Below are 27,195 nucleotides of genomic sequence, written 5' to 3'. Positions count from 1 at the left end.
ATGAACCGAATATCTCAACTGATGTCAACACCAGTAGCAAGTAAATGTAGGAGAACTGCTCTACGCAATTATCTTTTGAACGATTAGACTTCTTTTAGCAATTTCCTTGCTTTGATTTTGCTGATACTCATACCATTAACCATCTGTCAGTAGCTCGTGCTTCTTAAATGCCAGTGTTCACTTTGGCAATGATTTTGACTTCATTTCTTTCCTTGAGAGAAATGTGGTATTTTTCCTTTTAGTAGGAAAAAAAAAATCACCATTTTTTGATGCCTGTGCATAAATGTGAAAGGGGATTGTTTATCAGTTACTATTAAGATGCAAAACGGTTGGCCTGTAAAAAAATACCGAATGATTTTGATAGCTACTTGCAGAAAATGTGGGCGTTGTTCAAACGGTAGTGGTTTCAAATTTCTTCCTTCCTCTTGTTATTTTCTCCCCAAACCCTGCTTCTACCCTCCCTCACACTCCTACAATTTTCTCCTTCAAATCCACCAACCCAATCTGAAAGTCTAAACTCCTTTCTTTGTCTTAGATATTTATTGTCAGTAATGGAACCAAGTTTCACTGAACCTGTCTATTAGAAGTATTCACACCATTACTATGCAATATAAAATGCTGCTTTAAAGTTTAGAATATTAATCAACTACGACTCTCCCCAGTTGAAATCTGTTGCCATGCCTTTGGTTAAATTGGAACATGAATGAATGCATGATCTATTTTTTAATTAAGAATACTCATAGGCGTCATACATTGGAAAATCATTTATATAAAACAAAACTTTATTTTTTTCCACCACTCGTCTTCTGCTCATTATTTTGTAATAGAAGTGCCTTCAAATGCACTAATGAGAGAGAATCTAGGCAGATGATTGAATTCCTCAAATGACTGAGTAAGCTAAAATAACCAGAACATTGGGTAATTGATTTGGGTTTGGGACAGGTTCACGTAAGATGTTTTCTTCCTCCTTCTCATGAGTCAGTTTGATGCTAATGGCATATTATTGCCTCATCCAAACTAAGGAACCTCTCAAGGAGTGTTGAGTGAGAGAAGAGACAGGAGATAGAAGCCCCTAGATTATGTCTTACTGCCTGTAGAGACCTGGTGACAAGTTGTGCTTGTCCTGATTCATTGGATGGCTGCACCAGTTGGAATCTCTGCTGAGGCTGGAACGTCAGCTATTCACACCCTCCACTGTTTGCAACCATGCATGTTGATGCAGTGTGATAAATTTGTACTTCTCTCTCATTTACTTATGCAGATTCTTCCCGGTCTGAGAAAGAATACGCTGTAGAGCTGTCTCCCCCTTGCATTTTCCCAAGGTATTCCATGGGGCTTTTCACAAGAAAAATCAATCAAATTCTTTCTGTATGCATTATTTTATTGTATTCTTGGCTTAAAAATATTGGAAAATCCCTGGCAGTCCAGTGGTTAGTACTCGGCTCTTTCACTGCTGTGGCCTGGGATTCAATCCCTGGTCAGGGAACTAAGATCCCGTAAGCCACGTAGTGCGGGATATATATATTAGTTTTAGGTTTCATCCATCTTTGGTGTGGAGATATATTTCCAGTCCCATGCACATACAAATTGCAAACTTGCCTAACCTAATAATGGAGTTTGGGAGGGAGGGAGATGAGTGTGTGGGCAAACGTGAATGGTTTGTTTGTTTGGTGAGTGGAGAAACTACCGAATACCGATGCATGGTTCCTTTTTCTCAAATTGATGTCCTCTTAAATATGCTTTTACTATCTCACTTTACAAGAGCCACAAGGGTCTATACCAGTGCACAAGCCAGCCAATGTCATGTTCCACTAAAACGTGTAGAATCTACCATTTTGTTCAAGTTCTGCGTGAAGTCTCTTTTCTTTTCATTCCTTACTTTTTTTTCTTTTCTTTTTTTCTGTTTCTCTGTCTGTCTTTTATTCCTCACGCAGGCATCAGCCAATGTTTCCTCTAGCATTTTGTGAAATGTACCAGTGGTATAAAGGGATCATGCTTTGATATTAGAACCTGTCCTTTTTTGTAAATTCTAGGCCTCCTACTACTATCAAATGCATCAGCCAAAGATGAACAAGCAGGTCACATGGAAAGAGTACATGCTTTAGAGTCAGAAAGACCAGTGTTCAAATCTTAACTCTGCCACTTACTAGCTGTGTAAAATACCCAACTTATTTGCCCTTCTGCATCTCATATTTTTTTTCCTGCTGTACTATAAAGATAATAATACTTAGCTTTTAGGGAGGTTTGTGAAAAGCAGATAAAATGTGAAGTATGGGCCAGGCTCGTAGTAAGTTTTCCATAAATAATATCCATTTAAAATAGTATTTTGTTAACTTTAGTGCATGTAATAATTGTGAATAGGCTTTTTTCTTTGATGGCACCAGTTTATTTTTTTAATTTTTTAAATTTTTTATTGAAGTATAGTTGATTTACAATGTTGTGTTAGGTTCAGGTGTACAGCAAAGTGATTCAGTTATATATATTCAAAATATATATATTCTTTTGCAGATTCTTTTCCCTTATAGGTTAGTACAAAATATTGATATTGCTCCCTGTGTTATACAGTAGGTCCTTGTTGGTTATCTATTTTATATACAGTATGAATAAGCTTTAAACTTAAAAAAATTTTCAGAATTTCAGTAAAGCATGAGGCATGAGGTTGCCTTTCAACCATACAGACATGTACTTATTTTTCAAACCTAAGACATATACAGATTCACCCAACTAAGTAGAAGACTTCCCTGGATAGCAAATCAGGGAGGGTAACTATGCAATCATTTGTGTGGTTGACCTGAGGGAAATTGGCAAAAGCCAAAAAGATCTCTTTGACTGCATGTTCTCCTATAATTCATACATGTCTGGTGGTTGTGTAGGTATGATTTATCTATTAGAGTGACAAGAGTAAGGATATAGCATTCAGAGGGTTATTCGAAGTAAGGGTGGCTGGAACAGGTTCTGAGCTTCCAACATCCCAGGTAGGCTGTTTTGCAATTTTTTCCATTCAAGGGTGAGGGGTATCGTATGGTGAAGAAACTGATTAGCCCTAAGTTTTCATCAAAGTGTTTAAAACAGAAAGAAACGCTCAATGTGCTGTAGCTCAATTGTCTCGCAGGTAAAGAGATGAAAGTCAGAAGTTTAAGAGAGACAGTCTCTGAGGTGCAGAAGTAATTGGTAGCCAGGAATGCAAAGAGGTGGTTTTCCTTCACAGGGACTAGAAATGTGGTTTTTGTGTGACTGGATGAACCAGATAGACATTGACAGGTCTCCTCTCGTTCCCTCTTTAGTTCTGTCTGTGATTTCCTGGATGGTGACGGTTCCTTTGAGTGCTGCTCCATAGATCCCCTGACGGGCTCCCATTTTACCTGTCGCCGAAGTCCCAGACTCCTCACCAATGGCTACTACATCTGGACCGAAGACAGTTTTCTCTGTGACAAAGATGGCAACGTAACTCTGAGCCCCTCCCAGACCAGTGTCCCGTACAAGGAGAACTTAGTCAAGTAAGTAGAAGAGGTTAGGTAAAAGGATCTGAAGTCCAACCCAAACGTTAATTATTCATTCATTCATTTGTTCATTCAACATGGTTTATAAGGAGCCCATTACGGCTCCAGTTGGTGGAAACACACAGGCTCACAAGGGGCAGGTGTGGCCGACGTGCAAACAAAAGAAAGTAGTGAAGCTGGGCTTCCCTGGTGGTGCAGTGGATAGGAATCTGCCTGCCAATGCAGGGAACACAGGTTCGATCCCTGGTCCAGGAAGATCCCACATGCCACAGAGCAACTAAGCCCGTGCGCCACAACTACTGAGCCTGAACTCTAGAGCCCATGAGCCACAACTACTGAAGCCCACGCGCCTAGAGCCCGTGCTCCGCAACAAGAGAAGCCACCGCAATGAGGAGTCCACGCACCACAACGAAGACCCAGTGCAGCCAAAAATAAATAAAAATAAAAATTTAAAAAAAAAATTAAAAAGAAAGAAAGCAATGAAGCAATACAGGTGCTGGGAGAGAAGCCTGAGAGAGGTTAGCAGAGGGGAGAAGGAAAGGAGGCCCATTTTATTTGGAGCGACAGGTTAATACAAGCTTCCTAGAGATGAGGATGATTGATTTGAGTCTTGAGAGGCACAGGCTGTTAGTTAAGATAGATGTAGGAAAGAGGGCTTCCAGAAAGAGGGAACAGGCATGGAGTTTTAAGATACCCTGATATAAAGTGAGAGGAATGGCACATAGTTTGGGAGGGTTACCACTCAGGGTGGAAAGGGCTGCTCTCCCAAGAGAGGAGACTAAGCCCAGAAGCAGGGCTGGATTGAGGAGGTTACATTCCAGCCTGAGAAGGTTGGGCTTTATTCTGTAGAGAAAAGAGGAGCTATTGACAAACTATCAGATTCATCCTTAGCAAGATAACACTGATTACAAGGTAGGAGATGAATTGTTGGGAGTGTGGATGTGTGGGGAATCAAAATCTTTTGGAAATGCAATTACCAAATCACGTCACTACCACCCCCTTCCCCTTGACATACTTCAGTGATCTCCCTGTGCTCTTATGTTAAATTCCAACTCCTTCACATAACAGTCAAGGTTATTCATTATCCGCCTTCTTTTTACCTTTCCTGACTCATTTCCTAGCATGACTCAATATGAGACTTGTTCATATACCCCAGAAAGGCTCCCTTGACTCCAGGTTAGCAATACCCCTCCTGGTGCTGTCAAAGCAGCCTCGGTTAATGCGGTCAGAACACACATCCACAGAGCACAGTTATCATCGAGGGCAGAGAGGATGGAGCCAGGCTGCCTGGGTTTGCACCCCTGTCATGTCACTTACTAGCTGTATGACCTCAGACAAGTTCTTTAACTCTTTGTGCCTCAGTTTCCTGATCTGAGAAATGAGGTAACAGTAGTGCCTACCTCACAGGGCTGTTCTGAGGATAATGTGAGTTACTATATGTAAATCACTAAGAAAGACACCAGGCACATGATGAGGTCATTGAAAGCATTAGCTGTATCTGCATTATTTTTGCCTTTCTCCCATACTACATTATGAACTTTTTTGACCCAAGGTTTTGTCTTTTATCTCAATATACTTGACATTGATCCAAGCACCTGGCGCACACAGAAATTTAAGAAACTTCTCTGGAATTAATGAAGGAAACAAATGAAATGAGCTTCACGGACCTGGGTGGTAGAGATGTGCCCTGTGCATCCATTTTCACTAAATTCTCCGCTTTGACCCTGAGTTGACTCCTACTCATGATTCACTTGCTACTTTCATTTCTCTCCAGAATATTTAGAAAGAAAAAGAGAATCCGCCATTCTTTTTCTTCTCTCTTCAACCTCAGCACCTCTGAATCTTGGCTGCATGGAAACATCTTTGGTAATGCTGACTCTTCCCCCAATGAGGATGTCTGGTTGGAGGGGGTCAGGAGGCTGGAAACAAACCATTGCAATGAAAATGGTGAGTTTGAACCTCTTTTTCCATGGTGACATTTCCAAATGCGCAGTAGCAACCATGTGGTCCTGGACCAATGTAAAATCCAGAGACAGCAGTCATTTTGCTATAGAGGATGAACCACATTTTAAATATTCACCTAAAGTCCTCTCCACGCTACTTATATAATCCAAATGCATTAGTCTCCATGTCATGCAAAATAGCTTAATTTCAATGTGTAAATTATTAAGTTGATAATACCTGGAACATATTTGCACATCTCCAATGGATCTTTTCCAGACAGGATTTGGGTGGAGAAAGAATCCTGGATTCAAGGTTCATGTCCTAGTTTGGGTACATTGTGATAGTTAACTTTGCTAAGTCTCAATTTCCTCATTTTTAAAACAAGATATGTATACATAGTTATAATAATGTAATACATATATATATAATATATTCCTGTTGAAATATATGTTATACATATAATTAGATATATCATTATACATATTATGTAATACACATTATGTAATATTAATATACCTAAATATGTATGTATAGATACATATATACACATATGTATGTAAACATTGATGGGAATTCAAAGCCTAGCTTGAAGATTAAGTGGAACAATGAATGTCAGGCATAGTTTAATGCATGGTACTCAATAATTTGTGGTTATAATTATTTTTATTACTAGCATGGAAACCAAGGGTATTTATGGGGCACCTACCATCTGCTAGGCACTGTGCTAACACTGAGAACAAAAGGGTGAATACAAATATAACCCCTGTCTCTAGTTTACCGGGTCAGGGGTGTGGTGAGGCCCGGACCTTTGTTAAATAACTGCACAAATATAAAATAATAATTATGGTAAGTGCCATGAAGAAAAGGTATATGATGTCCTGGGAGATTTGACCCACTCAGAAACTCAGGGAAGGCATCTCTGTGGAAGTGGCATTTGAGCTGAGCTCTGGACAATGAGGAGGGCGTTTGGGGCAAAGGGGGAAAATAGGAACATTCTGGGCTCAAGAGACACAAAAGGGTACGGTCTGGGGAGTCTACTGAATAGGTTTGCTGGGTGAGGAAAGACCACATGCAAGGTTTAGGAAGATATTCCATTTAAGTTCCTTTAAGGCATCCCAGGGGCGAGTCAGAGGGGCCATCTGAGTTCGAGCTATGCGTCTGTGAGCCATCTCAGTCTAGGTGCTCACTGAAGCCGTGGAGGGAATGAGATAGATCAGGAGAGAGTAGAGTTGGCTAACAGAGAGCCTAGAACAGAAGTTTACAAATCCAAATGTTGAATGGGTGAATAGGACAGGATTAGCCTGCAAAAGAGATAGAGAAGAGGCATCCAGAGAGGGGAGAAGAAAACCAGGAGAGTGGCGTGTGATGAAAAGCAAGGGGAAACATTGATACGGGAGGGAGGGAGCAGTCAACTGTGGCAAGTCATGTCCCAAAGTTAAATAGGATGTGACTGGTATCACCGACCTGGAGGTTGTTGGTGGCCAGCTGGAAGAGGCAGAAGAGAACCAGAAACAGGGTGAGGAGAGTGTGGGGGCAACGCAGTGGAAGCCTGGGGTATTGAGGGCTCTTCAGGATGTCTTCCGGGAAGGGAAGGAGGGAGACCAGGTCCCTTACATACACGCATTGGACTCTGATCACACTGATCTGCGCTGTATCCTGAACACCGTGCTCTTCCTCAGTTCTGCTGCTTTGCTCCTGTTGTTCATAGGCTGGGATTCATTAATTCATTCATTCATTCATTTGTTCACTTGGAAGATTTTATTGAGGTCCAACTAGGTACCAGGCATCGTTCTACACACTGGGACGTATCAGTGAACAAAACAGACAAAACTATTTGTTCACACACAACTTGCATTCCTGACAAGGAATGCAATGAGGTAAATTATGAAGCATGCTGGAAAGTGGTAAGCAGTGTGGGGCAGCAAAGGAGGAAGGGATGGGCATTTCAAGTTTAGGTGGGGTGACTGGCATGGCCTTCCTGAAAGGGACTTTTTTTTTTTTACAACTTTATTGAAGTATAATTGCTTCACAATGGTGTATTAGTTTCTACTTTATAACAAAATGTATCAGTTATACATATACTTCTGTTCCCATATCCCTTCCCTCTTGCGTCTCCCACCCTCCCTATCCCACCCCTCCAGGCAGTACGTTGGAGTGAAGCATCTAGGGAGAAACAATCGGGCAAAGGAAATGCAAGTGCAAAGGTTCTGGCCTAGGAGCCTGCGAGGGGCTGAGTGAGTGAGGGGAGAAGAGAGCTCAGGATCTCGGAGGTGCAAGGGTGGAGCAGCTGCGGAAGGACGGTGAGAGCTGTGAGACCATTTCAAAGGCTCTGCTCTCTGCTCCGAGCGAGAGGAGAAACCGCTGGAGGATTTTGAGCAGAAGAATAATGTGATTCAGCTTACATTTTGACAACATAGCTCTGGCTGCTGTGTTCAGGTTAGATGTGAGGTAGGTATAGAGGGCAGAGGCAAGGAAACCAGTGAAGAGGTGTTAGAGTGACTCAGGTGGGAGAGAATGGCAGCTTGAACTAAGATGACAGCAGGGTGGCGGTGAGAATGGGAAGGATTCTGGATACACTTCGACAGTAGAGTCAACAGGATTTTGCTGACGTGGGCTGAGAGAAAGAAAGAGAGCAGTCAGGGGTGCTTATTATACGCTAAGCACTTTACATTCTGTCTTGTTTATGTTCTTTATGCATTATATCATTATTTATATATTACCTTGTTTATATACATTATCATGTTTAAACACCTCAAAGTCCCCTAGGAATTAGGTCATATTATCATATTTATTATCATTATGATAAAATTGAAGTTCCGGGTTAAGTAACTTGCCCATGTTCATTTAGTTTATAAACAGCAGAGTTGGAATTCAACCTAGGTTTGTCTAGTTTGAAAGCCCAGCCTTTGCTCTGTTGCCGGTAAGGGTTTTCCTCTCCTTTCCAGCATATACCTCATAGCCCAGGCCCAAAGAGCAAAGCAAGAGGACTCACATAACACAACCATATAAGAATTTAAAGATATGGTCCTTACGTGTCCACTATTTTTCTCAACCTGCTTCCTGGGCAGACAGCTCAAATACTATATTATTTTTGTGAAAGCTTTTGGATTTGTAGTAATTATAGATTCATAAGAAGTTGAAAAATAAATAATACAGAAAGCACCTGTGTACCCTTCACCCAACTTCCCCTGTTGGTAAAACTTACTCAGTAGTGCATTATCAAAACCAGGAAATTGACATTGATGCCAGACCATGAAGATTTCACCACTTTTTGTGTGTGAATGTGTGTGTGTGTGTTACACTAGATTCATTTAAAAAAATAGAGTGCTTGTTAAATGAAGAAACAATTCCTTATGTTAACAAACTAGTAATTAAACTGAGTGTATTCTAGTTCCCCACAATAACAAGGATGTATAAACAGGACAAAGATAAGAGAAGGAGAAAGGGATGTGGTGGGTGAGCCTAGAATGATAGACTGAAGATATCTGAAGAAACTTCTGCACCGTGTTGAGGACTTTGGATTTTATCTAATCAATCAAGGATATTTTAGAAGCCTATTTTATTTTATTATTTTTTATTGAAGTATAGTTGCTTTACAATGTAGTGTTAGTTTCTGCTGTACAGCAAAGTGAATCATTTATACGTATACATATATCCCCTCTTTTATAGATTCCCTTCCCATTTAGGTCACCACAGATCATTGAGTAGAGTTCGCTGTAGGTTCTCCTTAGTTATCTATTTTATACATAGTAGTGTATATATGTCAATCCCAATCTCCCAGTTCATCCCACCCCCTTCCCCCCTTGATGTCCATAAGTTTGTTCTCTACACCTGTGTCTCTATTTCTGCTTTGCACATACACTCTTTTTGATATTCTTTTCCATCGTGGTTTATCATAGGATACTGAATATAGTTCTCTGTGCTACACAGTAGGACCTTGTTGTTTATCCATTCCATATCTAATAGCTTACATCTTCTAGTAGAAGGCTCTTAAGCAGGGCAATGACACAATCAGATTTAGATGTTTAAAGATTGCCTTTACAGCACCATGAAGTGCAGATTGGATGGAGGTACCCAGTGGGAACTCAGAGCCAATTAAAACCAACGGGCACACCAGGGACAGTGGCTCTGGAAATAGAGGGAAGAGATTGAAGGAATCTCTTTCAAGATAGAATTGACACGCTGGTGACAGATCGAATGTAGTGATGAGAAAGTGGGAGGAATCAAAGAAAACAGATGTGTTTAATTCGGGGAACTGCATGAAAAGTTCTGCCTGTCACCAAGGCCTGGAAGACAGTCTGGCCGAGTGATGAGGAGGCTGAGCTTTTGAGCTGAACAGACCTAAATTCAAGTCCTTGAATCACCTTCTCCAACCTGAGTGTTCTTGGGGAAGTTAGTGAACAATTCTGGTCTTCTATTTCTACGTATATAAAATAAGAAAAATAGTAACGTGGAATTGTTGTGAGGATGAGATGCAATAATTCATGGAAAGGATATATTAGTACAGGGTCTGGTATCCTGCCTAATATGAGTTAGCTGTAAAAAGGCGAAAAGGAACAGATTGGGGTCAGGAAAAGAGACCCTGAATTCTGTTTCTTATGAGTTAAATTTGTAGTACTTATGGGAAGTAGACAGATAGCCAGTAGGGGTTTGGAAGTGTAAGAAAAGAGGTCAGGAGTAAGGAAGGATCTGGATATTGATTTGGAAGCCAGTATGAGAAGTAGTAGAGTCTTTGGAATAAAGAAGGAAAACAAGTGGATGAGCAGAAAGGAGAGTTAAGAAAGGGATCCAGTAATAATTATCCCTAATGGTAATGAGTGCTATGGACCAGCACCATTGCAACAAATCCATTATGTTATGTCATCACTTCTCTCCAAAGTCTATGAGGGAGTATTAGTTGTGTGTGTGTGCGTGTGTGTGTGTTAGGAACACAATGTAAGATTTACCCTCTTAGCAAAGTTCTAAGTATACAACACAGAATTGTTACCTATAGCCACCGTGCTGTACAGACCTCTAGGATTCATTCATCTTGTGGAAGTGAAATTTGGACTACTGAAATCATGCAGCATTTATCCTGCTGTGTCTGGCTTATTTCACATAGCACAATGTGCTTCAGGTTCATCCGTCTTGGTGAGGATGTGGAAAAAAGGGAACCCTTGTGCACTGCTGCAGGGAATGTAAATTAGTACAGTCGCTATGGAAAACAGTAGGGAGGCTCCTAAAAAAATTAAAAATAGAATTGCCATGTGACCCAGCAATCCCACTTCTGGATATATATTCAAAGGAATTGAAATCAGGATCTCAAAGAGTTCTCAGCATTCCATATTCATTGCAGCATTACTCACAATAGCAAAGATATGGAAACAATCTAAATGTCCATCAGCAGATAAATGGGCAAAGAAAATGTGGCATATACATACAGTGGAATGTTATTCAGCCTTACAAAAGAAGGAAATCCTGCCATTTGCAACAACATGGAGAGAGTATTATGATTATCCCCATTTTACGGAGGGGGAAACTAAGGCAGATTAGATACTTTTCATGGGGCCACGCAACTAGTAAGTAGCATAGGCTGGCCTCAAACCAAGGAATCTTGAGTATGTGCTCACTGTGCTACACCCAGGACAGGCACTGTGGGGAAAGTTTCTCAGGCAGAGGACCAGAACAGCATGATGCCATGAAAGAAGAGCATATAAAGAAATGACTCAGGGTGTGCCGCTTGGTAAAGAGGTCAAGTGTCCTGGAGCCTTAAAGAAGTCTCTGGTAAAAGAGTTATGCACCAGGGCTTCCCTGGTGGCGCAGTGGTTGAGAGTCCGCCTGCTGATGCAGGGGACACGGGTTCGTGCCCCGGTCCGGGAAGATCCCACATGCCGTGGACCGGCTGGACCCGTGAGCCACGGCCGCTGAGCCTGTGCGTCCGGAGCCTGTGCTCCGCAACGGGAGAGGCCACTACAGTGAGAAACCCATGTACCGCAAAAAAAAAAAAAAAAGTTATGTACGGCATCTTCAATCAGAAGGCAACTGGAATACAGCAGAATATAACACAACAATGTAAAGAAATTATATTCCAATAAAGATGTTAAAAAAATAAAAAAGGCAACTAGAGGTGATCCTGCCAACTTTGGCATCCCAGACAGATTGACACAGATACCTACAGTGAGAAGGAGCCCTCTTTACTTTTTAATTGAGATATAATTCATATCATAAAGTTTACCATATTAACATGTACAATTCAGTGATTGTTTTAGTATATTCACAAAGTAGGTTATGAAACCATGACCACTTTCTAATTCCAGAACATTTGCACCACACCAAAGAGAAACACCACACTCCTTATCAGTCATGCCCCATTTCCTGTCCCCCTACCCCTTAGTAGACCATTAACCTACTTCCTGTCTGCATGGATTTGCCTATTTTGGACTCTTATAACTTTTTCTTTTTCTGGAGGAAAAATTAAACCTTTTTTATTTTTAAAAACCAAAAACACTAGGAAAATATATCACAGCCTTGAAACAGCAAAGAGACAGGCTATATTAGCATTTCAAGTAATTAAGTTGGTAAAAAGACAACAAGGTCCTAATCAAAACGATAAGGTGCCAGAGCAGGGGCAAGAACACTGCGTGTTGCAACGGTCCCGGCAAAAGTGGTGTTTGGTCATGGTTGGGGGCCTGCCCTTCTTTTGCCCTAAAGGAATCACAGCTCAGCCCTGAGTTGCTTACTTTTTCTTCCGTGACCTTCGTGTTGCCAAGGGATTGTCTCAATAGCGTTCTGTTATTTCAGGGGGCAAAGTCAGCAATATTGGGCTTAGGCTTTCATTCCATTCTGTTTTATAAAAACCAGGTTTTTCCAAATCCAGTACTTCATAACTCTCTCAATTTCACTGTTCTTTCCTGGATACTAGTATACAACACAGTCAAAACCTCCTTGCCTTTTAAGGGTGGGCTGCATCTTCCTCTCATTGGCAGCACAGCTGCAGTAGTGGCTTGCTTCTGCTGACCTATCTTATGCACTTGGGACATCCATCTCTTGGTCCTAGGCTGACTTTCTGGAACACATGGGGCAAGTCTCTTCTTGGTTCTAAAGCAACGTTTTCCCAAAGTGTGGGTGAGGCGGCAGACGCCTCTAGGACACGACAGTAGTGAATGCCCAATCTCTCAGTGAGACCGAAGCTCTGACTCCTCTTCCAGATCTCACCATCTTTCTCATAAAACCAAGGAGAAGGGCTCAGATGAGAGCCTCAGTTGCTTTAAGACTCCTGAACACTCACTACTCTCTCTTTTAACAAAGAACAGACTCAGAGCTTTCCCCTACAAAAGTATTTAGTGCAAATTAAATAAGGTCTCATTTTCACTGTATTTGTTTTTATATTTACTTTTTCTTTAAGGCATTTAAATGATTGATATAAAGTTTCCTTTAAAGTAAAAGACTAAAGTGAAACAATTTAAGAAAATATGTAATGGCTAGGAGTTAAGAAGGCTCCGGGATGTAGCAAAAATCAGGAAAATGATGCTTGGATGCCTAAAGTTTGGGAATCACTGTTCTAAAGGCAGAGTTTCACATATTTGTAAATTAACATCTTGTTTTCCCATAGTTGCCTCTTCAAAATATGTCCAAACAACCTTAAAGCAATTGGACCACAGCAGCACCGCATGTGCATGAGGTATCTTGTTAAAATTCTCATGGTTTCCAAATATCTTCTAAATATAACAAATCAAACCACCCCCCTCCAAATCAGTAATTAGTCAACCCGGGTGCGCACACACAGGATTTTGAAAGCTCTCATTTCTGCTGTCAACTGTAATCAAATCTTCCCCAGACTTCTTATTTTCCGGATTTACCCAAAGCCCCATGACTTTTATCAGCAATTTAGTTTTCTCTGGAAACGTCGCCGAGTTAGAAGACTAGAGAAGAATTCAAAATTAAATTGTTTTGTTGTTTTCTCTCTGGGCCGTGGATGCAATCAAAACTTACTTCCTCTGATTTCCTTTTGCTTCATTTTTCAGGCTAAATATGTTTTTGTGTTGTTGTTGCCTATTTTGTTTATCCTCAGCTCAACCCTTCCACAGCTGTGTCGAGATACCTTTCCTCATTAGCTGCAATTCATTCTTTAGCCATGGCATTCTGTGGCTCCCCAGACCCAATACTGCAATTTGGGATGCATCCCCAGAGCCCGTGAGTCATACTGATAGAGGATCTAGGATTCATGCCGGGAGGACGAATCAGGACTTCCCGCTCTATTTCTGCCAGTCCCAAGAAAGAAAGACAAGATGACCTCAGACAAGGCACCCTTGCCTGAGGTCTGCGATTTTCTCTTGCTCTAGCGCCTCTTCTGTAAATATCTTTAATGGCAACATCTGTATGTCACTTTGTGTTTCCCTCTATGGCAAACAAATGCCCATTCTACATTGCAAGGATAGGGAATGTGCTCGGGAGAAATGGATTCATCCTTTTAAAACAGGAGTCAACTACCCTGCATTTAAATAAATCAGGAGGAACAGAATGAAATTAGTATCTTCAAATATAATACCAAAGAACTACTTACTGAAAGGTTTTCTGCATTATGATTCTTTCATTTATTATGAAGGTTAGAGGGAAAAAATGTCAGTGAGGGGAAGCGTGAAATGGGGGCAAACCGTGTCCTTTCAGAGATGAAAATTCCTTGATCATTTTTTGTTAAGGTTCTTTTGTGGTTTCTCTTTTTAATGTCAACTCTTCTTGTAGAAAATTCTGTGTAATATTTCCAGTATTCTACACGAGATACATTTTTCTTTCATCTCACTCTCAGTGGCAAAGTATAAGTTCAACACAGCAGCCTTGGATGACAGCACAGGAATATTTTTACTGTTCTCACATCCTCAACCATATCTCCGCAGATCTTAGTTCAGTGCCATTCATGAATATATAATCAGCCATGAAAGTTACCAGTTCCTTCTCACTTCCATGTTAATTTGACCACATAGCTTCCTCTCTTTTTTTAAAACAGCTTTATTGAGGTATAATTGATATATGCAGATGTACTTATTTAATGTGTACAATTTGATGAGTTTGGACATTTGCAAACCCTCCTGATACCATCACCAGAGTCAAGGCAACAGACATCCAACACCTCCCAGAGTTTCCTTGTGTCCCTTTGTGGAGTCATTTGTTTCTGTGGGGGTTTTGGGGGGAGTCTGTTTTTTGTACTAAGAACAAAAAGCGAGATCTCCCTTCTCAACACATTTTGAAGTGCATAAAATACCTCATTGACACCTATAGCCACTATGCTCAGCAGACCTCTAGAACTTTTTCAGCCAGCATCACTGAAACCTTATACCTGTTGAACAACTCCCCATAGCCCCCTCCCCCCAGCTCCTGGCAACCACCATTTGATTCTCTGCTTCTCTGATTTTGACTATTTTAGATACCATGTGTGTAAGTGGAATCATGGGGTATTTGTCTCTCTATGACTGGCTTATTTCACTTAGCATAATGTCCTCCTGGTTCATCTACGATGTTAACGAATGGCAGGATTTTCTACTCATTTGCCTATTGGTGAAGACTCGGGTTGTTTCCATAACTTGGCTGTTGTGAATAGTGCTGCAATGAACAAGGTCCAGGACCTCCTCTGCAACTTGATCTTGACTGGACGCTCTGCATGTTTCACTTTCTACTGTTTCCTTTTTCTATGGCAACCAGCAGGGATGCTTCTGCAGATTGCTTTGTCAAGAGGCAGCAAGTCGTGGGTGGGAGGGTGGGAGGCAACCTGCAGGGTTGGCAGGAATTCCCGTGTCCAGAAGCATCAGTTCATTAGCTCAGTATCCAGGCCTGTCCTGTGCATTATAGGATGTTTCACAACATCCCTGGGTTTTATTTCCTTAGATACCAGTGACACCCCATCCCTTCTCCCCTGCTCAAGTTGTGACAACCCAAAATGACTCCAGACATTGTCAAATGTCCCCTGGGGAGAGAAATTACTTCTGGTTAAGAAGCACTGTTATATGAGGACCCCAAGTGTCTCTTGGAGTTCCACAGTCGTTCCCAGCTTCCAAAACGGGGAGGGGCCTCTCTCCCATCTCTCACTGCGGAGTGAGCACTTCAACACACCAGGTACCTCCTGTTACACTCATGCTCCAAGTTGCCCTCAGGATAAATCTTACCTCCTGAGTGTGACCCATGAGGCCCTTCATGATTTGACCCCCTCTTATCAGTCCAGCCAGAATCATCTTCCAGGACTTCCTGTCTGACCACATGGGAGGCCTCCCTCTTCTGGGAACCTGCCACGTTCTCTCCCAGGCTGATGTCTTTCCTCCTCCCCCTCTCTGCTCCCCCACCTCCCTGTCTCCCCTCCCCTCCCCCTCCCCCTCCCCCTCTCCCTCCTTCTCCTCTCTGCCTGGCCTGCCCTCTTCCTGCTATCTCTCTGGAAGCACTCCTACTCAGCCTTCAAGTTTCCACTTCAGCACTCACACACTCCCTCCTAGGCTCCATCTGGACACCTTCTGCCAGGCTTCCACATAGCAACGACCTCGTTGCCTCTTAGCTGTGGGCTTGTGTGCCTGTCCCTCTCCAACTGTGAGTGGGGCACAGCAGTATCTACTTTGACTTCCGACTCCCAGCCTCTGGAGCTGTGTCCTGTGTGCAGTTATACAATAATTCTGCATTGAATGAATCAACGGATCCGCCCGCCCCGGGGCTCATGAAGCTTTTGCCTTCCCCTCTACCTGGCTCCCCTTCCGGAACTCTGGCTTGGCATCTTCTCTGGGGCTGTCACCTGTGGGCTGCCTTAGTCACTTTATGATCCAGACATGCCATGAAAATAGAGGTTAGGAAAAAAATATCTCTGCTCGTTCAGTTCCAGTTTTCTGTCCTTCTTGAGACTCTTGTTAGGATCATTAGTCACCGGAAACACACACACACACAAATACACACAAGCACCGATCCCTTCTGCTTTTCCAGGAGGTGGTTTGGACTGGTCGCTGACGGATAACTGGGAGTCGGAGAAGCTAAATGCAGAGTCTGTGAAAACCTCCCTTTCCAGCCATGTCACCTCTCAGAGTCCTGGAGAAAACTCCCACAACCTGCCTCCTCAGTCCCAGTTCACAGCTTCTGAACATTTCCAGGAAAACATTTTGGATCATCCAAGTGAGTTTTGTTTTGTTTTTTTAATCTTTGCCATACCCAAATAATTCTTCCTTTCAGGGCACAGAGATGACTAATGTCCCCTTAGGTGCTGGTATCAGCCTGTGCCCATGTGATGCATTCTCAGAGAAGTGATTGATTTGGAGGTGCCATCTCTGAGGCACCAGAAGGACTGGATTTGCAGTGTTATTTATTTTTTAAAAACCCCGAAGACATTTGGCAAAATGTTAAGCTTGGCTAAAGCGGAGTCGTGCATACACAGGTGTACATTATTATCACCTTTATACTTAGCAGTGCATTTGACATACTCTATAAGAAGAAAATGAAGGGAAGAAAGAAAAGAACGTCCTTTCATGCTATGCCCCCAGCAAGGAAAGTCAAAAGATATCAAGGCATTGTTATTTCCTGTCAGCAGTAAATCTGAAATAAATTCAGCAAGCATCTCCCTTAATCTCTAGCTTGCTAATATCAGATTAATCATGTTTGCACACAGTGTCGCCTCAAGGCTCTATCTTCAGCTTGCCAAGGTTCAAAGCCCAGTGCCCATTTGTTGGCTGGAACTCAGAAGCAGTTTACCCAACCCTCCAAAATTTCACGTTTTCATCTGTAAATGGAGATAACCACAGTGCTTACCTTGTAAATGACTAAAATAATCCGTGTCAAGCACTTAGCATCGTGTATACTAAGCACTCCAAAAATATGATGTTATGATTACATAAGATTGAGGTTAAACGGAAAAATAATATCTTCTCTTTGTTTGCCTTCCCCAAATCATGAATATTTATTTCACTGACCACTTCTACTCCCAAAGACCAATATGCTCTGTTTTATTTTGTTCCCGGTGCAGCTATTAGATAAGTGTTGAGGGTTTTTTAGTTCCCTTTCAAGGTGTTGGGATGACAGGGAAAGCAGTGTTTATTTTTTAGACAGTTTCCCGGTGATCAACACCTACTAAGGCTTCACAGCCACCTCCTCCAGGGAGTCCACCCTGTTTTCTGAGGAAGAGGTGTTAAGTAACCCCTTTTTGTGTTCCTCCATGCCCATTTCCTGCACTGCTTTTGCATGTTTACTTTTGTATCTCACACATCATGCTGTGAGCTCCTTCAGGATGGGCACCATGTCTTAGGCATCTGTAGATTTTAAACTTAGCCAGGTAGTGCTTGGCACAGAGCAGGGGCTCCATGACTGTGGTGGACCAGTTAAGTGTGCTATCTCCATTTTACAGATAAGAATACTCAAGTTCTGACAGGTCAAGTAAGCCTCTGTACATGTTCTTTGTTTTATCTAGAATTTCTCCCACGGGCTATACCTGGAAGACCCCTACTCTTTCTTCAAGGTACAGTTCAGAGGAGACCGCTTCTGTGGGGCCTTCTCTGCCCCCTGCTGGGTGGTTGAGGTAACACTTGGCTTCCCTGAGATGCCATGGCACCCAGCACCGTGTATCTATCTCTCTGTTGACGCCATCTTCCTTTGCCTCACCTGGCTATGAAGCCCTGAGTGGACAAGGTCTCCATTTGATTCTATTTTATGTCCTTCGCATGTAGGTTTTGAGTGTGCAGGCTGTTTCAGGTGATGGTTCATATGCTAGGGATATAGGCGTGCATGGCATCACCTTTATTACTCAGGGCTTTTTGAGTTCCAGCGGATGGCAATCCAACTCAGAGTGGATTAATCAATCATTGAATGTATTGCTTCATATTATTAAAAATTCCAGGCAAACATTTCAGGTTTCTGTCAGTCTCTACAAGTCTCTTTTCTTCTGTGTCAGCTTCACTCTTTAAAATGCTACTTACTACTCCATGGTAGCTCCTGCTGGCTCTGTGCCTACAACTTCCCATGTTCAAGGCCAGCAGAAGGAAATTATTGGCTTCTCAAGTTAGGACAAAAGGGCAGGCTTCCCCGGTTCCCATTTACATGACAAAACCAATCCCTTTGTCAATAACTATGTAAAGCTCCAAATGGCTTGGAGTGGATCAAAGACTGGGAGGGAAATCAGTCTGTCCATGGGTACCATGTACTAGGAGAAGGGGAGAGGGGGCTTCCCAAGGAAAATATGGGCACTGCCACCAAAGAACAGCAAATAGCTATTCTCAATAGTCTGGTGGGGAATTATAGAGAAAGAAAACAGCAATTTTAATTCAGTGTGAAAATGTTGTTGATGGAGACAGGCATAAGGTAAAATGGGATTATAAAGAGGGAGAAGCTAAGGGCCAAGGGGGAGCTGAAGGCATCCAGGAAGGCTTCTTGAAGGAGGTTACACTTGAACTAAGCCAAAATCAATGCTAAGTGAATGGCTATTGATGGAATGAATCAATGAACACCTTGTCCACAATCACACAATGCATATCTTTATAGAACTTGAATTTAAACCCAATTTTCTTTCAGTATTCAAGTCTAGTGATCTTTGCAGTCAAGCTAGACTTATTTCTGTGAGAAAATGGGTTTCAAATTCTACATGAAATCAGAGGAAGCTAAGAATAGAAACACACTTTAGAAGGATGGTTGAGTGTTCAACTGAACCCACAATAACTTATTTAAATCACAGTATACATGAAATACTGTACATTTGCAGTGACGTCATTCACAACTGCTATATTTTGCATTGCCAGTCTCCAGTGTTCTGCCCGCATTATGGACTAAGTAGATTTTTGTTATCTGACTCGATCACCATTCAGAGCACAAATGGCAAAAATAAACATGTTCATAGCTCAAAGTCATTCCAAGTTTTAAACAACTATTTAAATAAAAATTGAGCTTTTGAAGCATTTGGCAAAGATTAAGCTGAGGTTTGTTCTATTTTCCTTTAGATCTTTATGTGGCAATCCTTAAACTAGCTCTGATTTCTTTTAGGTGATTCGAATAATACTCAGGGTCACAACTGGTTTAACTCTTCCATTTATAACTTCTGGAGGATTTGCAGTCATTTCCACTGTGGCTTAGTAGCACTGAAATATTTTACGATAGCAAAGAGTTTCCTAAGGACAGATAGTTCAGAATACTTATTCTCTTTTTTGCCCTTTAGAGACTCCCAGCATGCCAAGTTGCCATTCTCTTTCCCTGCCCCATTTTAGGCAAAACATGGTGTTCTGGCTAGATGTGTTTTTTCAATCTTGGCTCTGGCACCTCATAGCTGTGTGACCTTGGACGAATTTCATCATTTGAAATTTGGTCTTCTCATTTGCAGAACTGTGATAATGGTTCCCGCCTCACGCTTTTGTCGTGTTGATGAAATGAACTGATGTAGGGAAGCTCTTTGTGAATCATGAGTCACTCCACAAACTTGAGGCATTAATATTATTGTCAATATCATCCCAGTTAGATTTCTGACATTAGCATAAATTCTAAAAAGCCTTTCCCCAGCATTAAAGTAAAAGGCAAGTCCCAAACTGTTTATGTAATGTAATCATTTATTTATTTTTTTAGTGATAGGGCAAAACTGATCTTTTTCAGGAAATATGGCCCTGTACAACATTTGATAATTTTATCTTATCACTTATGACAAATTACTTGAGCTGACGTACGTTTGAAAACCATGTTTTTGAGTTCTAATTCATTTCTTTTTATTTTTCCTGTTAGAAACCAGTTTGTTACGAGAGGTCTCCTTTCAAGCAACTCTGTTTGCTGCATGCTTAATTATTTCTGCCTGTGCAAGGTAATTCAGATTTTATGTTCATGCAGTTGTGTTTCATAATTAATGAAGCTGTAATTGATTGATGATTTCCTTGCCTTGTTCTGCAAAGCATTTTAGGTAGCTCTGTGGTTAAGATTTGTTCATTTGTCTGTCCATTGCCTTTTTATCTATCACCTCCCTCCTCCCATTATCTCACAAAACATACCAAAGGCAGTGGATCTTGCTAGAAATTGGAGTTTTACCATGCATTAGCCTTTGTTTAAATCCTCAGTGACTCCCTGTTACAGATACAGTCTAAGTAACCCTACTTGGAGTTCAAGGGCATGTGAAGTCCCCACAGTGGAGTCCCATTGGGACTCCATCTTTCCCATTATATTTTTATATCCTCACATAAAATGTCTCCTCAGCATCTCAGAGGACATAACGCTCTTGCCTGGTTATAGGCACGTTTCTGTTCTACCCTCTGTCCAGTGTGTCCTTCCTATTCTTTTCTTGCTCAAGTCTCCAGGGCAGTGATCAAGTCCCATCTGTGCTAAACCCACCTGTGCCTCAGAGCCTTTGCACTTGCTATTTATTCTGCCTACTACAGACTTTTTTTTCTGGAGAAACAATAACTTGTGCCCTTAATTCTTTCTGGAATCTGTCCAAATGTCACATTGTCAGAAAGCCCTTCCCTGACACTGTATAAATAGAATACCATTCTCTATCACACACATCTCACTTGGCTTTTCTTCGGAGCATTTATTACCACCTGACCTATTATGTGTTCATTTGTTTAAATGCTAATGATCCGTCTTTCCCTACAAGATTGCAAGCTCCTTGAGAACAGAGACATTGTGCTAGGGCCTCATCAATACTTGTTGAAACAATGAAACAGGGATGAATGGTACCTCCTGGGGTCTTTGTGGTCCTTGAACTCCAGTCACCAAGTACTGCTTCCTCTCAGGTCCCTCCTGTTGATGATCAAGTATCTCACATCACATGGATCACTTGGGGGAGTTGTCTTTTTAAATACAAAGCCCTGGATCCCATCCCTTGAGATACCAATTTAGATTGAGTGAGAATCCATACTTTAAACCAGCTTCCCAGATAATTATGAGGTTTGAGAAGTATTTTTAGATGATAATGGAACCAGAAGAACACAAAGGGGTTGGGGGGAGTCCTGTAGTTAAAAATACATTTGCAAAATTCTGCATTTTATATCCCAAGTTGGAGGATCACAATGTGTATTAGCATAATAAAGTCTCAGTGAAATAATGTGGTGAAGCAACCTGTTTAGCTTTATTTAACTTAGCTTTTCCCAGACTTAGCTGATCATGGAAACTTATCTTTATTTCACAGGACTATTAATAAAGTCTTCCTCTTAGGTTAATTTCTGTAGAAACTCCTCCCTTAAGAGGAGAACTTGACTCCCCATCACTTGAGTTTGAGCTATGTTTGGAAACTTGCTTCCAAGCAGTAGTGTTTGGAAAGAGGGGGAAAAGGAAACTTTTCAGTTGAGAAAACTGACAAATGGTACCGCAGATGATGAAGGTCAACATCAAAAGGGATGAGTTATGTTGACGGCATGTACCCTTGATATGATGAGAATGGCACTCCACCTCTAGGGTCTTCTGAACCCCAGTCTAACCATGAGAAAAACCCAACTTGAGGAACACTCTCCACACTGTCTGACCAGTACTCCTCAAAACCGTCAAGGTCATCAAAACCAAGGAGAGTCTGAGAAATCATCACAGCCCAAAGGAACCTAAGGAGACATAATGACTAAATGTCATGTGATATCCTACGTGGGATGCTGGAAAATGGATCAATTATGGAAAAACTGTAAAGTTCAAGTGAAGTGTGGAGTTGAGTTATTAGTGATGCACCAATGTTGGTTCCTTATAATTATGGCAAAGGTAACATGTAATGTAAGATGCTAATAACAGAGGAAGATGGATATGGGGTATGTGAGAACCCTTTGTATTCTTTTTTGCAATTTCTCTGTATATCTAAAGTTATTCTAAAGTAAAAAGTGTAGTTAAGTAAATAATTGGTTTTTTAAAAAAGAACTATTCCTATGGGCAACAGCATGGATGAACCTCACGGATATTATATAAGTGAAAGATGACAACAGAGTCTATATGATTGTCAAGAAAAGGCAAAAACAATCAGTTATTATAGATGTAAGAATAGTGGTTAATTTGGGGGGATAAAGTGGGAAAGATCAACAAAGGAAACCTTACGGGGTGCTGGAAATATTTTATTTCTTGCTTACAAGGGTTTATATTTTTTAAAAACCCAAAATGTGCACTTTATATGTTTTAGTGTACATTTGCTAAAGCTCAATTTTTAAAAGTTTTAAAATGCCTATGAAGAGATGTCTGAGAAGATATTTGTCAGAATTTAATAATGAATGCTTCAGGGTGGTGGGATTTTTTTGGTGACATTTTCCTTTTGCCTTTGTATTTATTTGCAATCTCTTTCAATATTCATATTTTGAGCACAAAAGCTATAAAAATATTATGCTTCAAAAAGAAGAAAATCCACTGTGTGATACAATCATCCATCAGATTGACAAAAACCCAAAAGTTTAACACCCTCTTTTGTCAAGGTTATGAAGCAGTAGGCATACAAAGTTTCTCTTTTTTTTTCTAGAAGTTTTATACTTTTGTGGTTTACATTTCAGTCTATGACTCATTTTGGGTTAAATTTTGTGTTAAGGTGTGATGTCTTTGTATAGGTTTGTTTTTCTGCATGTGTCTAAGCAATTATTTTCACACCATTTGTTGAAAAGACACTCCTTTTTCCATTGCATTGCTTTTGCACCTCTGTTAAAAAATCACTTAACTTGTATCTGTATGGGTCTATTTCTGGAATTTCTATTCTTTTCCATTGATCTATATCTCTATCCTTTTGCCAATACTGCACTATCTCTATTACTGTAGTTTTATAGTAAATCCTAAAATCATCCATCTATGGTAACTCTAAAAGAACATCTCATGTGTTGGAAATATACAATTAGTTTGCTAAGCCTAAGCAATCCTGCTGTTTCAGATGGTTTCTGGGAGGAATCATAGCCAGTGTCTTCACATGCTCCTTGGTGATAACCATTGCTTGTAAGTAACCGTTTCCCAAATTACTGCTCTGATTCCTGTATTTCATTCCAGTTTTTGGCATTTAAAAATACTTTCTCTTTCTCCTCCAAGATGTTGTCAAGTCATTCCTTCTCAGCCTTGCCAACTGTTTCAAAGCCACCACCTGCACTTGGTAAGTGTCGCCTGTGTTAGCATCATTTGTACAAAGACGACCACAATCTGATATCTGAGAATGCTTTCTGCTGAGTAATGGATGGCAGTGACTATGTACAAGAAAGGTCCTGATTATTTGTTCTGAAGAATACTTTCTATTACTGCTAAGATCTGATAGTAGTATTAACCTGTCTCCTAAATTCCTACACCAAAATAGATAGAATTAGTTTTTAAGGCAGCAAGACTAAGGAAATCATATGAATTTTCAATTTTTAAATAGTTTTTAAAGGGCTCTTATAGATTCATAGCACTGTACTTCATAAATAGCTCATATTAAAAGGCTTTTATCTTAGAGTTTCCCAAAGAGCTGGCAAACTGCCCGTGAAATGATCTCAGTTACAAACTGTGATTTCTCCACCATCTCTCACCCACCTACTTAACGATCCCCCTATATGCTGACTGCCATAGTTCAGCATATTTCGAAGGGTGACTGGGGTCTGGGTGAGGTGCTCACAGAATCTCAAACAGCCTGCAAAGCGCCATCCCCTTGCAAGATGGATGGTGTTAATTACCCTCACTTTAATATGGCTGCCAGAGGTCGACTCCCAGAGCTTGGAGGCTGAGGTCTGTAATTCAAATTAGTTTACTGGCCTTCTCTCTTGACACTCTGTTGCCTTATTTATGAAAATTTTCTGCTAATTCTGAAATCACAGTGCGGCTTAGTGAAGACTTATTTTGTTTTGGACTCCAGCCAACATTGATTTACTGTCACGCTGAGAGATGTTTCCTTTCCTTTCCTGGCCTTCCAGGTTTCTAGGGGCGAGCATCTGGTGTAGCTAAGTTTTATTTAACCTGATAGTTAGAAAATTGGGTCCTGAGGTCACCCAAGAAATCCTTATTCTTTAGTTCTTATAAATTAATGATATTTGTCTAAAACTTTTCTAAGATACCGACTTCTCTCCCTCTAGCTACGGGGCTGTGCACAGGCGTATCTCACACAAGGTTAACCACAGATTTGCACGTGTGCTCAGCTTTTTGGGCTGAGATGTTGCACCAGTCAGGACTGGACTAACTTATATTGTCTGAACAAAAGACTTTCATCCAAAGAGTCAGTATGTAACCCGACTTTCAGAAGTGTCAGATGGTGAGAAGAGTAGAAATCCGTTTTCTTTGAGTTTTAAGATGAATATGTACAATTAATCAGAACGACAAGTATCATCTTTTTAGGAAGCTTAATGAGGGCGGAATTTCTCAAAGCACGGCATGGGGACATTTGCTCTAGAATCAACTGGGGAGTTTGTTTGAAAAGCAGAGGAATGGATCCTGATTCCAGACCTTCTGAATCCAAATTTCTGAGGAGGTCTTTATATATTATTAATAACCTCCCCAGGAAATTCTTTGCACATTAACTATGAAAGTCTTGGAAAGATGGTTTGTAAAGCCTTTACCCCTTGATCTCTAAAGTGGCATCGCTTAGCCTACTAAATCTTTATTGAGAGTTTACGATGTGTTCTGTGCTGCACTGGGTGTCCAGTAATGCTCAGCAGACATTTATGGAGTCTCTGCTAAGGGTCAGACACTGTCATTAAGTGCCAGGGTTACAATGCCAAGGCCTCGAGATTTCAGAGTCTAATTAGAGGGACATGTAAAGGGCAAGGTGAAGTTACATTTTGAATGCGGTAAGTGCAAGTACAGAGTTAGCACAGAGGCTATGGGATCACCAGGAATGATGTTTGGCTAGATCAGGAGAGGTAAGGAGGGTGGGCAGGGAAGGCAGGCTGGATAAGCCAGTATCTAACCTGCAGGTGTTATGTCACCTGTTGCTTTAAGGGCATCTCCCACTGTTCTGTGCTCCTCTTAAAAGAAATTAGATCAAGACCAGGATGATATTTCCATCTTAAACACTCTCAGCTACAGCCTCATTTATGGAACAAGATCACGTCTTTGATTACTTGTGTACATACTTCAACTTGTTTTTCTCTCATTTCCTCTCCATTTTTTCCCGTTTCCTGCCCACCGACCTCATATGCACACACTCTTGCATTCAGGATCTGTGAAAACAAGGACTATTGACTTCTTTTCTGTATCCAATGCCTTGAAAATAGTAGGTACTCCATAAATATTCATTGAATTGAATGTATTTGCTGTCTCTTTTCTTAAAGTCCTTCCTTTAGAGCCAAGAGCTCTGCTCCTGTACATTAAAGAGTTTGCAACCCTCTTCCTCATATATAAACACATCCAGAAACCAATAAGCCAAAGACATGGTTACGAACAAGAACGACTCATAGGTCTCCTCCACTAATCAAGGAGGAGAAACTACAGGAATTGCGGACAAGCTCTGAATTCAGTTCATCAAACATTACGGAGCAGCCCTCCCACACCAGTCCCGTGCTGCACAGAGTTAGATTAGATAAGATACCTGCTCTTTAGCACTTTATAATTCTCAAATCACATCCCTTTTCATACCATAATGCCATTCTTACTCAACCACCTTCTTGGTTAAATATAAAGTCTTCAAGTTTGGGGACTGTCTGTACTGCTCACCATTGGTTTGAAGGTCCCTTTCAAATGAAGGTCATCAGAGGTACCCCATGTCGCCAATAACGTGTTAGCATCAGAAGTGTCCATTTTGCATTCATGACATCATAGTAGCAAAATGGGCAACGTCTCTTTTCTCTACTTCTCCATGAAGAAATATATATTTATACAGTTGGTGAATGAACGAATCAACTTTAGAGAGTAGAAATATGGGGAAAACTCATTTGTTTTCTGTGGAGAGAAAAAAGACAATATAAAATAGTAGTTAACTAAGTACCAAGCTGGGATTAGGGACAAAAACCTCTGTAGCCTGTCCCAGGAAAGGGAGAGAACTGAGAACTCATAGGAGGAAAAAGAGCTGGGGCACCCCTGTCCTAGTTTTGATTATTCAAGGTAGTTGTGTTTGTGTGTGTGTGTGCGTGTGGTCATGCAGTAATTCAAGCAGATACTGCATTTTCTCATGTATGTGGATGGATTATGCATTTCTTTCCTCCTTTCTCTGACCTAGGTTTGCCAAAATTTGACAGCCATTCAGGAGAGCCTCTGATGAATGTCTTCAATCTGAATATCTGGAAATTGTCCCAGTTGTAGTCTTCTTGGAATCAACTGTTTTATTGGAAAGAGTGAACAAGTGGATAATTGAGAAAAAAAGCATTTTAATTTCGTATGTGGTTTAAAAAAATCTCAATTTTGGCCTCACAATGATAATATGCTCATGAAAATAATATTAATTTGTCTTTCCTCTGCAAACACAAGCAGTTGAAAAGGAAAGGACTGGGAAACGTGACAGAGAACAAACCACCTGGATGAGTGTTCTCTTATTATACCTTAAGGCAGTGGCTCTCAAACATTAATTTTCTTTAGAGAATTCTATAAGGAGCTTATAACAATGCAGATTCCTGGGCCTGCCTGCCTGTACCTATCCCTTGCTGAACCGCTGCAGTTGAACAAAGAAAGGGAATTTACATAACCAGCACCAACTTGAAAGTAAATAAACACGGTTTGTACATAAAATATAACGTAGAAAAAGTTTTCAGTTCTTCCCAAGGGATGGTCTAATAGAAGGTGGTGACAGTAGATGAAGGTTGATGGAAAATGGGCAGGAGAGAGCCATTTTTCAGAAAGTTCTTCTTTCTAACCAGTTTCTTTACCAAGTTTTCAATCATCTTGGCACTCATGATTACCTTTCAATACTTCAATTCAAATAAAGATGTAACACACAAAAAATACCTCAGGG

At 41.0% G+C, this 27,195-nt stretch overlaps 1 protein-coding gene across 1 annotated transcript; it reads left to right on the top strand.

Moving 5' to 3' along the window:
• Positions 1-26,549, top strand: TMEM71 (transmembrane protein 71). Its single transcript, XM_060116242.1, has 8 exons — positions 1-40; positions 1,262-1,322; positions 3,285-3,497; positions 5,275-5,447; positions 16,377-16,562; positions 20,136-20,211; positions 23,227-23,288; positions 26,467-26,549. The coding sequence occupies exons 1-8, from the start codon at positions 1-3 to the stop codon at positions 26,547-26,549; spliced, it is 894 nt and encodes a 297-aa protein (XP_059972225.1).
• The last annotated feature ends 646 nt before the right edge of the window (positions 26,550-27,195 follow it).

Source organism: Mesoplodon densirostris, chromosome 13 (genome assembly GCF_025265405.1).
Source record: "Mesoplodon densirostris isolate mMesDen1 chromosome 13, mMesDen1 primary haplotype, whole genome shotgun sequence".
In the NCBI taxonomy this organism is placed as follows: Eukaryota; Metazoa; Chordata; class Mammalia; order Artiodactyla; family Ziphiidae; genus Mesoplodon; species Mesoplodon densirostris.
Note: the sequence above shows the minus strand (reverse complement) of the source record. Positions and strands in the feature narration are given on the sequence as shown.